Genomic DNA, 15,448 nt, shown 5'->3' with positions numbered 1-15,448 from the left:
CTAAGCCGAAAATAGAAAATAATTCCATGACTATTTCAGAATTTAAATATAAAATATTCAAAGCAAATGCGAAGAATGTGGAGAACAAAGTGTCATTTTAATCATGAATACTTACATGAAATAATATTTAAGAACTGTTCAAATAAACTGTAATTAACAGCAACACATCACAACGACATACCTTGAAAGACGACCGGTATGTACTTCTACAGCAATAGTGCTAATTTGGTACTAAGTTATGGCTATGATTTCAAAAATTTACAGTTAAATAACTCTAACAAATTTTGCAAAAAGGTGTCTTTTGGTATATAAAGAATTTCTTCAAATTTTGTAGGTGCCAAACAGGTATTATATCCCCTTTTTTAAACTTCTCTTGGCTAGGCTATGTAAAATAATATAGTCAAAAGTCGTTAATTCGGACACCCATAATGCGGAATGATCTATAATCCGGACCTCAAAGCTACAAACTTTCTGCGCATGAGTTGTGTTGACGCATGTGCGTAAGACCTTTACTGCTGCGAATATGCGTGTGGGCGTGCTCATAATACGTTTACGCATGCGCGTTTAATGTATAACGGACGGTATAAGCTAAGCTAAAATTATCTAATTATTTATTTCAGTTAATGGTGCAGATTGCGTTGTTCCTTAATCTTCGAACCGGATCCGGCTTATTATTTTTTGCAGACTGTTAGAGCAATTTTATAAAAGTAAGCTTGAACTTTTGATTATGTCAAAAAGAATTTCCGATTCTGGAGCTACCAAAGGATCTACAAAGCGAAAGCATGTTTCGATGTCCATCAAACAAAAAGTGAAATTGCTGCAAAAAATGGATAAAGGCATATCCTTTGATTCTCTAATCATTCCGCAATATGTCTATCTTCATGCTGCTCTGTGAGGGGGGGGGAGGGCAATGCGGTGCACAATGAACTGGAAGTTGAACTGTCAGCACCATCCTTATCTTCAGGGCAGATGTTTTTATCTTATTCGGCTCATAATTCCTTACTAAATGTAGTATTTCATCTCGATGTACTCCATCTTTGATATGATTTAAATCAAATTCCTCGTCATTATAAATATCATGAATACACATCAAATAGTTTTCTGGTTGCAATTTTCTAATTTCGACTATGCGCAATGTATGCTTTACGCATGCGCGCATTGAAAGAAATGTTTAATAAAGTAAACAAATAAATATAAAGCTTTTTTTTTTTTGTAAATTTTGATACCCTTTATATCATAATTGCTCTTTATTTCATAAATTACGGTTTCATATTTTTAATTTTATAATTTCTGCATGCATCTTACCAGATTTAAACTGATGATCTATAATCTGGAATCGCCGAAGTCCCAACGAGTCCGGATTAAAGACTTTTGACTGTATGTGCTTAGTATATGCAACTTGAAGACATAATTATCATACAGTCAGGTGTAGTGTTCTCACTAAGGTACTCATGCTAGAAAAGCTCATGAAAAATGCTTGCAAAGAGGTTCTAATTAAAATCTAACAAATTATTAGCTGGTCACTTTTGAAGCTATATATTTCTCTATTCCTGATATTTGGTAACACTGGCAAAATAAATCAAAAACCTCTTAATCACCTGTCATAAACTGGCAGTTGCATCATTTTTGATGGATTCAGTTGTCTAAAAACATTGACATTCTAGTGCAATCATCATAAGAAAGAATAGCAGAGGATAAGAAAAAAGTCTAGAAAATGCAAATAGTTGATGCATGACAGACACTTTTTTTTAAAAATACAATGTAGCTCCTTTGCTTAAAATATGATATGGCACCTTAATAATAATAAAAATCAGTTGACAAATATCTTTATTTGCATTATAACACAAAATTACTTCCCTGTTGTAGGAAGATATCATTTCATAGATTTCTTTTACAGAGAGAATAAATATAAATATCTTTTACAGATAGTCAAATTCAATTATAACAAACTTCATGTATATGACATGACATTTCTGTACAGATTTTGAACACAGGAGTATCACAATAACAGATATGACATATTTGTTTCTTCGGCTGATTTTGGAATATGGTAACTGGTAGTTTGGCGACATTTTGGAGGCGATAAAGGTTACTACTTAGGACTTTGGTAATAATGTGAGAAGCACTCAGTTCCGATTACGCATTATTTTGTGTGAGGGAAATGAGAGATCATGAGATATGTCATGTGACATTAATGGACGAATTACAGTTGTTTAATCGGAAAAGGGGGGAAATCTGGAAATTTCGTATTTAGCTATATTCTGTGTTGTGTGAAACGTGACATTAATGGACGAATTACAGTTCTTTAATCGGAAAAGGGGGTTAATTTGGAAAAGCTTCATTGTGTGTTGTGTGAAATAGTGTTGATTAATTTTCGGATTACGTGACGCTATGTAAAGTGAATTGTAAATTTTTAATGTGTTTATCTGATAATAATAATAAGTTGAGATTGTGTGAAAGGAAGGATATTACAAATTTAAATGGTGGTGCAAGAAATATGGTGAAAATGGACATTTTGTGAAAAGGAGTGTAAGGAAGGGTACGTGGTTTGCTGAAAGTAGTTTGAGTATAGGTGAAATTTTATTAATTTCTTATTACTTGGTGAATAGACTTCCAGTTGACTACTGGATTTAGGATTTAGAAATTAGCAGTAGTACTGCAGCGACGTAATGAAGATTCTGAAGAAGATTAGGTAAGTTAGTATTTTTAATCATTTGAGGATACAGTCAAAAGTCGTTAATTCGGACACCCATAATCCGGACCTCAAAGCTAAAAACTTTCTGCGCATGCGCCGCGTTGACACATGCACATAGGCGTTTACGCGTGCGCGTAAGACCTCTTACGACTGCGCATTTGCGTGTGCGCAGAATACGTTTTCGCGTGCGCGTTTTATGTATAACGAACGGTATAAGCTAAAATTATCTAATTATCTATTTCAGTTAATGTTGATGATTGCGTTGTTCCTTAATTTTCGAATTGGATCCGGCTTATTATTTTTTGCAGACTGTAAGAGCAATGCTATAAAAGTAAACTTGAACTTTCGATTATGTCAAACAGAATTTCCGAATCTGGAGCTCCCAAAAGATCGTACAAAACGAAAGTATGTTTCGATGTCCATCAAACAAAAAGTGAAATTGCTGCAAAAAATGGATAAAGACATGAAGAATGTGACAGAGAGGTTAGTGAAAACGAAAAAATTTCGATTGACAAGTTAGTCGGTATTCTCGACACAGCAATTATAGGACTTGAACAGCGAAACTTTGTAACTGAACAAAAAATTATGTCTGTTTATAGAATTAAAGAGAAAGTATTATCACATAAAACGAAGCAACTTAAACAACTTACATTGAAAGAAATGTTTAATAAAGTAAACAAATAAATATTAAGCCTTTTTTTTTTTTTTTGTAAATTTTGATACCCTTTAGATCATAATTGTTCTTTATTTCATAAATTACGGTTTCATATTTTTAATTTTAGAATTTCTGCATGCCATCTTATGTGATTTAAACTGTTCATCTATAATTCGGAATCGCCGAAGTCCCGACGAGTCCGGATTAACGACTTTTGACTGTATTATTTTTATGCATTGTTCTAAATGTAAGGAGTAAATAAATTAAAATGGTATTATTTGAAAATTGTTATTAGCAATGATTTAGTTTAAAGTAATTAGGATTGTAATCTAATTTTTATTAATTTAATGTATGTGCTTATTTATATTTGAAGTAGTGTTTTTTAATTTAATGATCGTGATTTTGTGAGTTATATGTTTGTAGGATTTTGGAATATGTTTGAGTAGTATACGTTGAGTATTTTCATGCATTTTCGTGAAATTTTTCTAATTTATGAGAGAAAAGCAGTGCACATGGATATAGTGAAGAGTGTGCACAATGCCATTTTTGTGCAATTCTGGTATGTTTTTTTTAAGTAAAAATAAGTCGACGTGTTCATGGTTTAGTGATATTTTAATTAAATGATAGTTATTTTGTGAATTTTATGTTTGTAGGAATTTGGTATACGTTTTAGTTGAAGTAAACGTGCATGGAAATAATTTAAATATTTGACACTAAGTATTTGTAATGTTTGCGGTATGAATTGGTTGGTGATGTTTATAATATAATAGATAATTTAGAGGTAATTGTTTTTAGATATTGTATTTATTTTATACGTGGAAATGTTCATATTTGGAAAGGGTATATACTTTTTCGCGATAAGGTAATTTCATATATGTTCTTTATATCGGGTTTAAAGATTCAGAAAATTGTCATGCATTTTCGTGAAATTTTTCTAATTTATGAGAAAAAAGCAGTGTACATGGATATAGTGAAGAGTGTGCGCAATGCCATTTTAGTGCAATTCTGGGATGTTTTTTTAAGTAAAAATAAGTCAACATGTACATGGTTTATGTGTATGTTTTATTGTGAAAAACGCGTAAGGAGTATGCGATTGTGCACTTTTTCTCAATTTTGCAGTGAATATTTGTCATGATTAAGCAGTTTTGTTACATAAAATTTCTAGTATAAGTGTAATTTGGCTAGTAGATTGTTGGGAAAAGTGTTCAGTAAATAGAAAAAAAAAGAAACATGTCTTTACTTGTTGGTCGCCAAATTTTCGCCAAGAAATCGCTAAGTTACCATAATCCAAAGATCAACCATTTCTTCTTTTATTAAAATGTTGTTTTTAATGTTTTTATAATAAAGATGTACTTTTTAATCACCTGTAGAGATTTATATGTTTTTAGTCCACTAGGGCAGTAATACTCGGTTGCAATCTATCAGTGGGTCAACAGATAACTTTTGGAGAAACACAAAACATTCGGAAGTATACTTTTCTTTACAATTACATATATTTGCTGGTAATTACCAATGAATTCAGAATTATTAGTTAACTGTTGATAGTTATATATGCTTACTTATTACATTATTTTCTCTTAGTAATCTACTTTTTTTTCCCATGTCCACTATATGCATTTGGATTTGGAGGTTAAAAAAGGTATCAGAATGGTACCCTACAAAACAATACAATATTCGGCTAATCTTTATTCTACGGTATCCCTTGGTTTTTTCCTGAAAAAAATCATCAAGGGGTTGTTCGCCAAATCTGGAAGCACACCATATAAAGTAGGTGTTTTGGGAACCCTAATGTTGATAATGTTAGCAAAACTACTGGCTACCATGATGGTTTTAACTTTGTTTTAGCATCCTGACTTTTAAGTGAAAACAGATCAATGTGTATATGGACAAAGTTAAGGCAGTGTGCAATGCAATTTTCTGATGTTTTTCTAAGTGAAAATAGATCAATGTGTACATGGACACAAAGTTTGTTTAAGTCTTTGACTTCTTATTTTGGTTTTGTGTAGTGGTCATTTTGAAATTGTGCCTTCCTAGCACCAATCTTGGCATAATAATAAAAAAAAAACAAAAAAAAAACAAAAAAAAAAACAAACAACGATTCCCAAGGGGTGCCGTACAATAAATTTTCAGCCAGTATTTATACCACACTAATCTTTCTCGGATATATTTATTTAAAATACACTGATATGTAAATGACTAGCCAAACATAACCAAAAAATCATGAAGTTCTCTGCTGTGTGTGAGGAGGGAATTAAAATTACTTTCTGATTACCTGTACTTCCATAGAAAAATTATGAACTCACTGCTGGCTTCTTGGTGACTTCAGAGAAAAACATTTGGGTATCTTTACATTAATTTCAATAATGCATTCAGTGCCACCTATTTTATCTTTTATTCTGATACAAGACATTTAAAAATTTTTGTCACTTTTTTTCGCTTCATAGACACTGTTTTCACCGAAAAAGATATCAGAGAATGCCATTAACTCACTATCGTACATAACTACAGTATCATAAATCTGGAATATGAAGGAAAAAAGAAGCACATGTTGATTATAAGTGAGCCATACTACACTCTGCACAAGCAGAAAACCAAGCCAGAGATTTTCAAAAGCCAAAACAGAAATTGCAGTATGTGGTGCACCACAATGCTAAAATTGTCATGGCAAGGAGCATGTTCTGCAGTCACATTAGTTAAAACGTATACAGAACTGAAAAGTCATCTGCAGGAATGTTAAATACTTACCTCGGATGCCACACAAAAGCTTTAGTATATAACTTAAATTTAGTGTATTACTTTATAAATACTTTTTACGATATTTTCCATGAGGGTGCAGATAATCAGAAATTACTGAAATTATATTTTTATGTAAATACAACATATTATGGCTAATCTCTGGAATATGGTAACAGGTAGTTTGGCGACATTTTGGTAAGGCGATAAGGCCTATTTCGCACCTAATCTTTGTCATGATTAAGCACTTTTGTTCCATAAAAGTTCTAGCATAAGTGTAATTTGGCTAGCAGATTGTTGGAAAAAAATGTTGAGTTAAAAAAAAAAAAAAAAAAAAAAAAAAAAAAAAGCCTTTACTTCGTGAAAAACAAAATGGCGTCCAAAAACTAGCAGGGTTCACTGAAAAATCGCCAAGTTAACATAATCCAAAGATTAACCCATATTATATTCATATATTATACATTATATTTCATGTAAATGAGTTATAATATTCACGTGGTTTGTCCCCTATGTTGCTAATTTTTTTTTTCTCACAGTAAACATATAGTGCTAAAGATTTAGTATATATATCACTTTAATGATTTCTCACCAGTATGCAAAAGCAAATGCAGATTTAAATTGCTTTTATGAGCAAACAACTTGCAACATTTATCACATTCCTGTTGTTTTTCATCAACATTGAAAATCATATGTGCCATTAAGCTATATTTTCAGGAATATAATTTGTTTGATATATCACACTTAGGTGTTTTCTTACCTGTATGAGTATACATATGAACTCTTAGGGCACAGCTCAATGCAAATGACTTGCCACAAACATTACATATATATGGTTTTTCACCAGTGTGCGTACGCATGTGGACATTTAGTCTACCTTTAGTTCCAAAGAGCTTACAACATACTTCACATTTATATGATTTCTCACCAGTATGAGTAAGTATATGCACTTTTAAATTCGTTTTGGTTATAAATGACATATTACACATGTCGCACTTATGTGGCTTTTCACCAGTATGTATGCGCATGTGATTTTTTAAAGAATCACGACGTTTAAATGACTTGCTACAGATGTTACATTTTAATGGTTTCTCAGGAGTATGTATAAGCAAATGCTTCTTGAAATCACTTTTACGTGCAAATGACTTGCAGCATGTCTCACAATTGTATGGCTTCTCGCTGCTGTGAACACGCATGTGCTGAATTAAGTTACCTTTCCGAATAAAAGACATACTGCACACATCACAATTATGAGGCTTTATACCAGTATGGATTTCTGTATGCAAATTTAATCTCACCATCAATGCAAATGACTTGTTACACACATCACACTTATATGGTTTTTCACAACTATGGATAAACATATGTTTGCTTAAGAGACCTTTATGTGCAAATGATCTACTACATATATCACACTTAAATGATTTCTCACCAGTATGAGCAGACATGTGTCTTCGTAGATTAGCTTTATCAAGGAAACACTTCCCGCACACATCACACTTATGCGGCTTTTCCCCAGTATGGGTAAACATATGCGTGTTTAAGTGACTTCTGCGTGCAAATGCCTTGTGACATACATAACAGCGATGTGGTTTCTCACCAGTGTGAATACGCATATGGCTAAATAAGCCACTTTGGAACGAAAATGGCATATTACATGTGCCACATTGATAAGGTTTCATACCAGTATGAGTTACCATATGTCTGTTTAATTGAATTTTTTGTGCAAATAACTTATTACACACATCACACTTATAAGGCTTTTCGCCAGTGTGGATAGACATGTGTTCTTTTAAACTACCACTACGTTTAAATGACCTATAACATACACCACAATTGTATGGTCTTTTGTCAGTGTGACTATGCTTATGGCTACATAAACTACTTTGGGATGCAAATGTCTTACTACATATATCACAGATATAAGGTCTTATGCCAGTGTGGCTTACCATATGTACTTTTAAAGTACCTTTATGTGAAAATAATTTATGGCATATATCACATTGAAGTGATTCTTTATCTGTAGCTACATGTAGATCTGTTTCCATAATTCACTTTCATATATCAAGTTAAAGGAAATGCAATACTTACACTGGGCATAATTTAAAGAAATAATGTGATAAACAAAAGATTCTAACATACACAAAAAAAGGCAGGTCTGTATAGCTTAACTTTAGTTCAAATACATTGGAATATATATTTTATGATAACATGCTATTACGAAAACTACTGGGAGCATGCAGTACATGCAATACATAATTGGCTCATGATAAATGGCTTTATATAAAAATGACTATCAATTTCATATACATTTGTTTGAAACCGCTGTTAAGTGTCTGTTACCTTGAACAAGAAATGTTCAAGGTAATATGTAATTAATACATTTCCTAATTATATGACACTTACACACAAGTTTTCTCAATTTAAATGGTTAATTTCCAAGTTCCATTACATTATGTAAAAAATGAATCAGGCTACATTTTTAATTGAATTTTTTTATCCTAATAACGAAGAACACACTTATCTTTGGAATAATAACTCAGTTATTATCCTAAATATTTCCAGAATTTTATCTGAAGAGAATGAAGTATTTTCTCAGTAGGTTAGTTATGCTGCATTTATTTTGTACATCAAGACTGAAGTTCCAATATCAGCATTTCTCTTTCCCACGAAGAAGCTAACAACCACAGACTCCACAAACATATAAAAACTTCTATTGATATGAGATCTCACATCTGAATATTTGTCTTTATACTGACTTTTAGACTTTTGTTTCTAAAACATAACATATTATTTCATCAAATAATATGCATAAATTCTTTTTGCTGCCAACATAGATCGGTCTGGTATGAGAATGTAGAAATGGAAATCAATACATAGCACAGTCTTATTTTCATGCAATCACGAAAGTCTAAAAAACACAAAATGTTTAGAAAAGGTAAATGTTTTGTTTTGCACCCACTGAGCCTTTTTCCCCGTATGGCAAAACATTTAGCTTATGCAGAGAATTAATGTGGAGGGGAGGTCATAGACCAACCCAGTGGGCGGGGCGCGCGTTATCGACATGTCCGCAAGAAAGCACATAACTGTTTTTAATTATTAAATATGATACGTTGTATAGTGATGAGATTATGAAAGGTCACAATGTTTTTCGAATAGGATTTAATATATCTCATTAAAGTACTTCTTACTACATTTCGCGCATTTTTTTCACGCGTAATTCTTGTTAAAACGGTAAAAAACTCTAAGCACAAAATTCATGAACTTAATTTTGCGTAAAAATAAAGTAAAATTAAATAAGATTGATAGTACGTGATGCTTTGAAATAAATAAGATAAAATTAAACAGGATCTGATAATTTAAAAAAAATTAAAGAACATTTTCAGGCAGTGATTTTCAAAACTATAATAACATTACAAAACGATCATTTATTTGAATATATCACAATTAAATTATTAGTATTAAAGTGGATTATTTATTTTAGTAATTTATAAAATTCGGAGCATAAAATTTTCTGAGTAAAATGAAGGGAAAAAGAAACATAAAATAAAATCTAGAAGCACTTAGATTTTATATTACGCCCAAAAGGAACCGTTTTTTAACGTTTTGTGCGTTACCTATATTTATTGAATATCATGTTCTTCGCCCGTAAACTGCATACATTTGAAAACAACATATTGTTACGAATTTGGTATTTAAAAAGCTAATGTTAGTTCAATTATAAATTAAATGGTTTTACACAGATCGTATTTTTTTTTTTATTCTCGAGTGTCAAGATGTAGAAACATCTTTTTTCCCGCGCAGTGCAGCGCGTGACGAATATTAAAAGAAGAAAGCTAAGCGGGAAAATTAAAAATACAAGAGCACATGCATTTAACATTAAATAAATAAATATGTCTTTTTGATTTCGAGAAAGTACCAGAAAATTCTCTCACGCGATTTAAAAATCTTAGAAAAGGAGGAAAACCTCTCAGTTTGTAGTAGTTGCTTAGTTTGTTGTTGCTTAGAAAACTGCTCTTGTTGATTGTAGCGAATTCGCGGATTAGCTTTCTTTAGCTGTTTTGAATTACGTTCTATTGGACATTTGAGTAGTTAAAAGATAACTACTGTGAGATACTGAAATACTGCATGATAATTTGAGAAAATTTAAGCATTTTTGTTGTGATAATAATACATTTTTGTTCATTTTTCTTCGGACTTGTGCATTCATTTCGTAACGAACCCGTACGCACGCAACAATATCTTTAAAATTTCCGCACTGGAGATGAAAATGTTATTTTCCGTACAGTGCTACCATTGCTCGCTTTGAACTCGTTGAGTTTGTTAATCAAAAATTCGTTAAAGTTTTACAAAATATGAAATAGATTGAAACAAATTCGAAATTCGGCCGTTCAGATACCCATGTTCGGGTGGAGGATTACATTATTCAAAATTTGATGGCTCTAGATACCGTCGTTCTTGTCACAGTGCGAGAAACATACATATATTCACGCAGATTCTTCATTATTTAATTTCTTTAAATACAACACAGGGAGATAATATTTGGTAACAACAATTTGCAAGGAGACATGGACATTTATAGTGAAACAGCGCAAAATGCCGCTTCGAGCTAATAAATTAAATTAACAGTAAATAAAAAAAATCTTATGCAGAACTAAAAATAAATTTAAAAAATAATCACTATAAAATACAAGCAAAATTAATTATTACGGTTAAATACAATTTTAATATTAGAATTAAATGTATAAAAATTAAGGATTCAAAAGTGTTTATCACTATGATGTATTATGAAATATAATTGAAATAAAATTCCTTTATAGAAATTGTGCTATAATACTCATCTATAATTTTAAAAAAGCAGCACAATTTAGGATTTTAAACAAAACTTTCAAAAATTCGTTTTTAAATATTTTAGTATTTTTTACTTATTTACACCAATAAAAAGCATAAAAATTGCAACAGAAAATTGCGTGTTTGAAATTTTCTATTAGTTCCAATTTAGAATATTATTTTCTAAAAGAAGTGGTTACAAATTTTCTTACAGCATAGGAAAAGCTAAAAAAATATCCAACTCTGAAAGCATGCAATAGCTAATTATTTAGGACGTTAATTATGCTTGTTAAATATGCAAAATTTTTAAAATCAATCTCAGTTTCAAAATAAAAATATGGAGAAATTCTAATTTGGGAAATGAGGTGCTACAACCAGCTTTTTCTTGACAATTATACACGCTGCAATAGGCAACCACTGTTAAATTTCTGCAAGTCGTCCCTACTCCTCCGGATGTGATTAAGGTGACAGCCGGGAACGCGTCAAACGAAGGAGAAAACCCGTTTGCGTTGGTTCGTTATTTACTATAATCATCGGATCGGAGATAGAAGATCATCATTCGTTAAGTGGTGTTGGACCCGAAGGCCTTTACCACTACATGTATATCAATCCCCTAAGGACCTGTAAAAGTTCGTTAGATTCTATAAAAATGGAAAAATCCTGTGCACTTGTAATAAAAGTGCAAAGTCTTCAGTAGTGAAAAAGTTGATCAGGCGTGGCGCCATATAGCGGCCACATAAGTCTTCCTTGGATAAGCAATAATAGCAACTAATAACTTTGGCATGTCTTTTCGCAGTGGCATATTGTTACACATCGTAGATTTGACACAGTATCGTACAGTAAAAACAGAAAATAATATATACAAGTCCCAGAAATTTTTGTGCTTTCGTCTGAGGCGAAAGTACCATGTATCTTAATTGTCATAGGAAAGTAGATTGTCACATGATATACGAATTTAATGATGATAAAGTCAGCAGCCTTGGTCCCGGACAAAGTCCATAATAAGATGAAAATGATAATAAAGATGAAACAAAATCTAGATTAAATAGTTGAAAATAATAAAATATATACAAGAACTACCATCTAACATTATGATGTATAGTTCTGGGCCGTTTATGCTGCTGTTCGATTAGATAGTCGTACTCCCCTATGTTTTTAATAACTTCGTCAATGGAGGAATCACATGTTTCGTAGAATTTGAATGTAATCTTTAGTAATTCGGCATCTAATGGTAAAATCTTTAGAGAATTATTGATGACAATGTTCCTAAAATTTATCATCAATGGCATTGGCATCTCTCTCACGTGACTTACATTAGAAGGAGAAAGGAAAGCAACCCACTGCATGACAGCGTAATGATATATATGGTAACGATATATATGGTAATATTTCTTTTTTGTGTAAACTATTTGTTTGTTCGTGTGATAATAAAGTTTATAAAGTTTCGTGCTGTTAAGTGTCTGTTATATGAAATGCCCACATTACGTTCACGTCTAAGTACTAAATATATATCCAGAACCTGCGCAAAAGTATGTACGACACTCTTCAAAACCATTTTTATAATAACCTTTCAGAAATTATTTTTGTAAGATCAGCTTAGATTGGACTATAGTAAAGCCCTTATAAGGTTCCCATGAGAATAGAATCTCGTGGATGATTTTGTAAGTGGAACGTTAAAAGAACCAAAATGAGTTAGTTAACTTATTTGCCAGAAATACAACTAATGCGGAACTAACAATGTTTGAAAACTTCAGTCATTCCATCATATAATTTCACATCAAGAAATATCGCTAACGATGCATGGAAAGTTTAAAATAATTGGCCAAGCTATTATCCTTATCTCAGTATAAAATATGAAGAATGTATAATGAATTTAATGATTTACTGCTTCGATGTCATATCCATCAAAGAATTAAACCAGGTTATATATTGTTTATATGACAATACTAATTACTGCTTATATGCAATTTTAATTATATCCATAGAATATAGTTTTGTCTATGGGATACTCATCTATGTTCTGTAGCAATATCAATATTGAATGCCATACTTAGAAAAGGATTCAGTTCACTGTGCAAAGGGGAATAGTCAAGTACAGAAGTACTTGACTATTCCCCTTTGCACAGTGCTCTCCATTTTCCTTATATTTATAAGGCTTTGTTGTTTGTAAATGAATTTTTTGTCTATTAAAATTTTAGTATTGTAAGTTGCAGTATAAATAAATGCATAAATTTAACTACGTATTTTTTATTACCAAACCTCCACTTAGAAACTTCTTTGCTGTTGCGCTATATTACGTTGCTGTGAACGGATGGGCGGTATAGAAATTTTACTGCCTACAAAGTGGGCAGTAGGTATAGAAAGGTTGACTACCCCTGGGCTGCAGTTTTTACAGAAGCTAAGACCCATATGTTCATGTAAATTTACATTAGCAATTGTATTACGCTATTCAATGCTTATTCACTTTATTATAAATTTAATTAAATTTAAAATTTTTGTTTTCGTTTCGATAGTTGTTAAGTGAGTTTTCTATTTTTCCTTTATATCGGGATTTGTTCGTAAACCGTAATGGTTATCATCACTTGCTCACGATTAAAATATATGATGAGTCAGAAACATAGCTATCCATCTGAAGTATTATTTTAGGAGGAAATGGCCAATGACATGTTACAGTTATTTTTTTTTTCCTTTAAGACAAGTGTCACAATTTGAAACTTGAATCATTAATTAATAACTTTAAGGGGTGTGAATATATCAACACATCCAAACCACGTTTCGATCTTCCTTGACCATTATCGAACAAAAACCTCCACCGTCCATCGTGAAATTGAAATCAGCCAGTAATGGGCTGTAAGAACCAGGTTGACTATCTCTGCTGTAGACTATTATAATGGAAACCATTCTCGCCAATCAACTATGACAAGAAAAAGTAAATTTCTCAGCTGGCCATATTTCGTATTTATAAACATCATGAAATGATTTGGACCTTGGCTAATGCCAAGTATTAAATTTTCTTATTTCATATTGTTTTTTCTCTTTAATTTTTAATTTCTTACAATATTTACAATTCTGGGTATACTGAAAGAATGTTTACTTGAGTAAGTTTTCAAATTATGTTATTGGTATTCTAATAAAGTTCCATTGCTTTCTTTCTCTCCCCGAGAGAACAGCTGATCCACTGGATTAAGTGTTCTTCAGCTTGTTGGATCCCATCGTTAGAATAACAAAAAAAAATGCTGTAGATGCTACATTACCAATATTACCAATATTACGTAACCTACATTACCAATTACATTACCACCCTACATTACCAATATTACGTAACTCTGCTAATTTTATACATATTTTAGATATTCTTCACTATTATGGTATATGTTAGACATAGAGATATATTTAGGACAACAATACATGTGTAGCTGCAGGTACAGATGTAAAGATGAAATCTGGACAAATATTTATACATTACAAATCATGAAGCAAAACAAATTACAAATTGGATTAATGAAAATGTGCATGAATACATGTTGCGATTACATTATGTAAATACTAATGGCAAGTTATACTGGCAAAATTACAGGCTCATATATACATATTATGCACTAATAATATGGATACATTAAATGAACGTTAAATTAAGAAAATTACATTAACGTCGCTAATGCCATGTTGTAAGGATCTTAAGTTTTACTAACGTTTATTTTATGTTAAATCTTTACTATCACTTCTTATTTTCTACTTCCGACCAGAATTAAAAGCTTTAACTTATTTATGCAAATTTGTCTTGCGAACGACAAGTACTTAAGTTGTGGCTTTTTGCCAAGCAAGAGAGAGGAAGGAGCTATTAGAAGCAGGCCGCTTGCCATAGTAGTTTTACTCGGTTGCTGGTTGCCTTCAAGGGCAGAGGTTTAATCCTCTTGATAATTTTAAACGTATCGTAGTGTTAGCAGTTCTCTGTACTACATACGGCTCTTTGTTAATATACGGCCAATCTTGGAGTTAGGCACTTATTTATTAAACCAAAGTTAGTTTAGTTAGATTTTTAGTGAATATTTTTTATATTCTTACGTTCAGACCACAAGTAGTTGGTCTCTGTATTCCGAAGTTCCGGAAATCATTGTAAAGAGAGAAAAATAAAGGGTTTCGTATACCCTTCCTGTGTGTATTGTCTACTTCCCAAATTTATTGAACATAGCTTTAGTAAGCTCCCTGTTCCGAGTCAGGACAGTTAATGTTCCCAAAGCAAGTAAGGAGGAACACAGAACCTGATAGTGGCGCCCAACGAAGAAGAATAACCATGGCCGAGTTTCAAGAAGAACCTGTGCTGCCTGCAGAAGCGGCTCAGAATCCAGAAATGCCAGCTGCCGCCCTGGAAGGATTTGGTTACATCGTCCAGACCATGCGCGCATCGATGAAACCAGAAGCAACATTTAATGGAAACTCACCGGTAACCAGTTTTTTGGAAAAATTGGATGAACACTTCATGCTGTATCCAGTACATGAGTTCCAGGAAGTCACCTTAGCTACCAGCGCTTTGAGGG

General features: G+C 32.1%; 1 protein-coding gene across 1 annotated transcript; it reads right to left on the bottom strand.

The window, feature by feature from the left end:
- Nucleotides 1–1,810: 1,810 nt before the first annotated feature.
- Nucleotides 1,811–9,112, bottom strand: LOC118186461 (uncharacterized). The gene has a single exon (XM_035356562.2). It carries the CDS (start codon nt 8,126–8,128, stop codon nt 6,794–6,796), a length of 1,335 nt encoding a protein of 444 aa, XP_035212453.1. The 5' UTR covers nt 8,129–9,112; the 3' UTR covers nt 1,811–6,793.
- Nucleotides 9,113–15,448: the final 6,336 nt, after the last annotated feature.

This window comes from Stegodyphus dumicola, chromosome 8 (genome assembly GCF_044657685.1).
Source record: "Stegodyphus dumicola isolate Sdum_Otavi_A_Nest chromosome 8, ASM4465768v1".
NCBI classification, from domain to species: domain Eukaryota; kingdom Metazoa; phylum Arthropoda; class Arachnida; order Araneae; family Eresidae; genus Stegodyphus; species Stegodyphus dumicola.
The sequence above is the reverse complement of the archived record's forward strand: the minus strand, read 5'-3'. Positions and strand labels throughout refer to the sequence as shown.

Coding starts and splice junctions, on each gene's coding strand:
- LOC118186461 (XM_035356562.2), bottom strand. CDS start 8,128: ATGGAAACAGATCTACATGTAGCTACAGATAAAGAATCACTTCAATGT.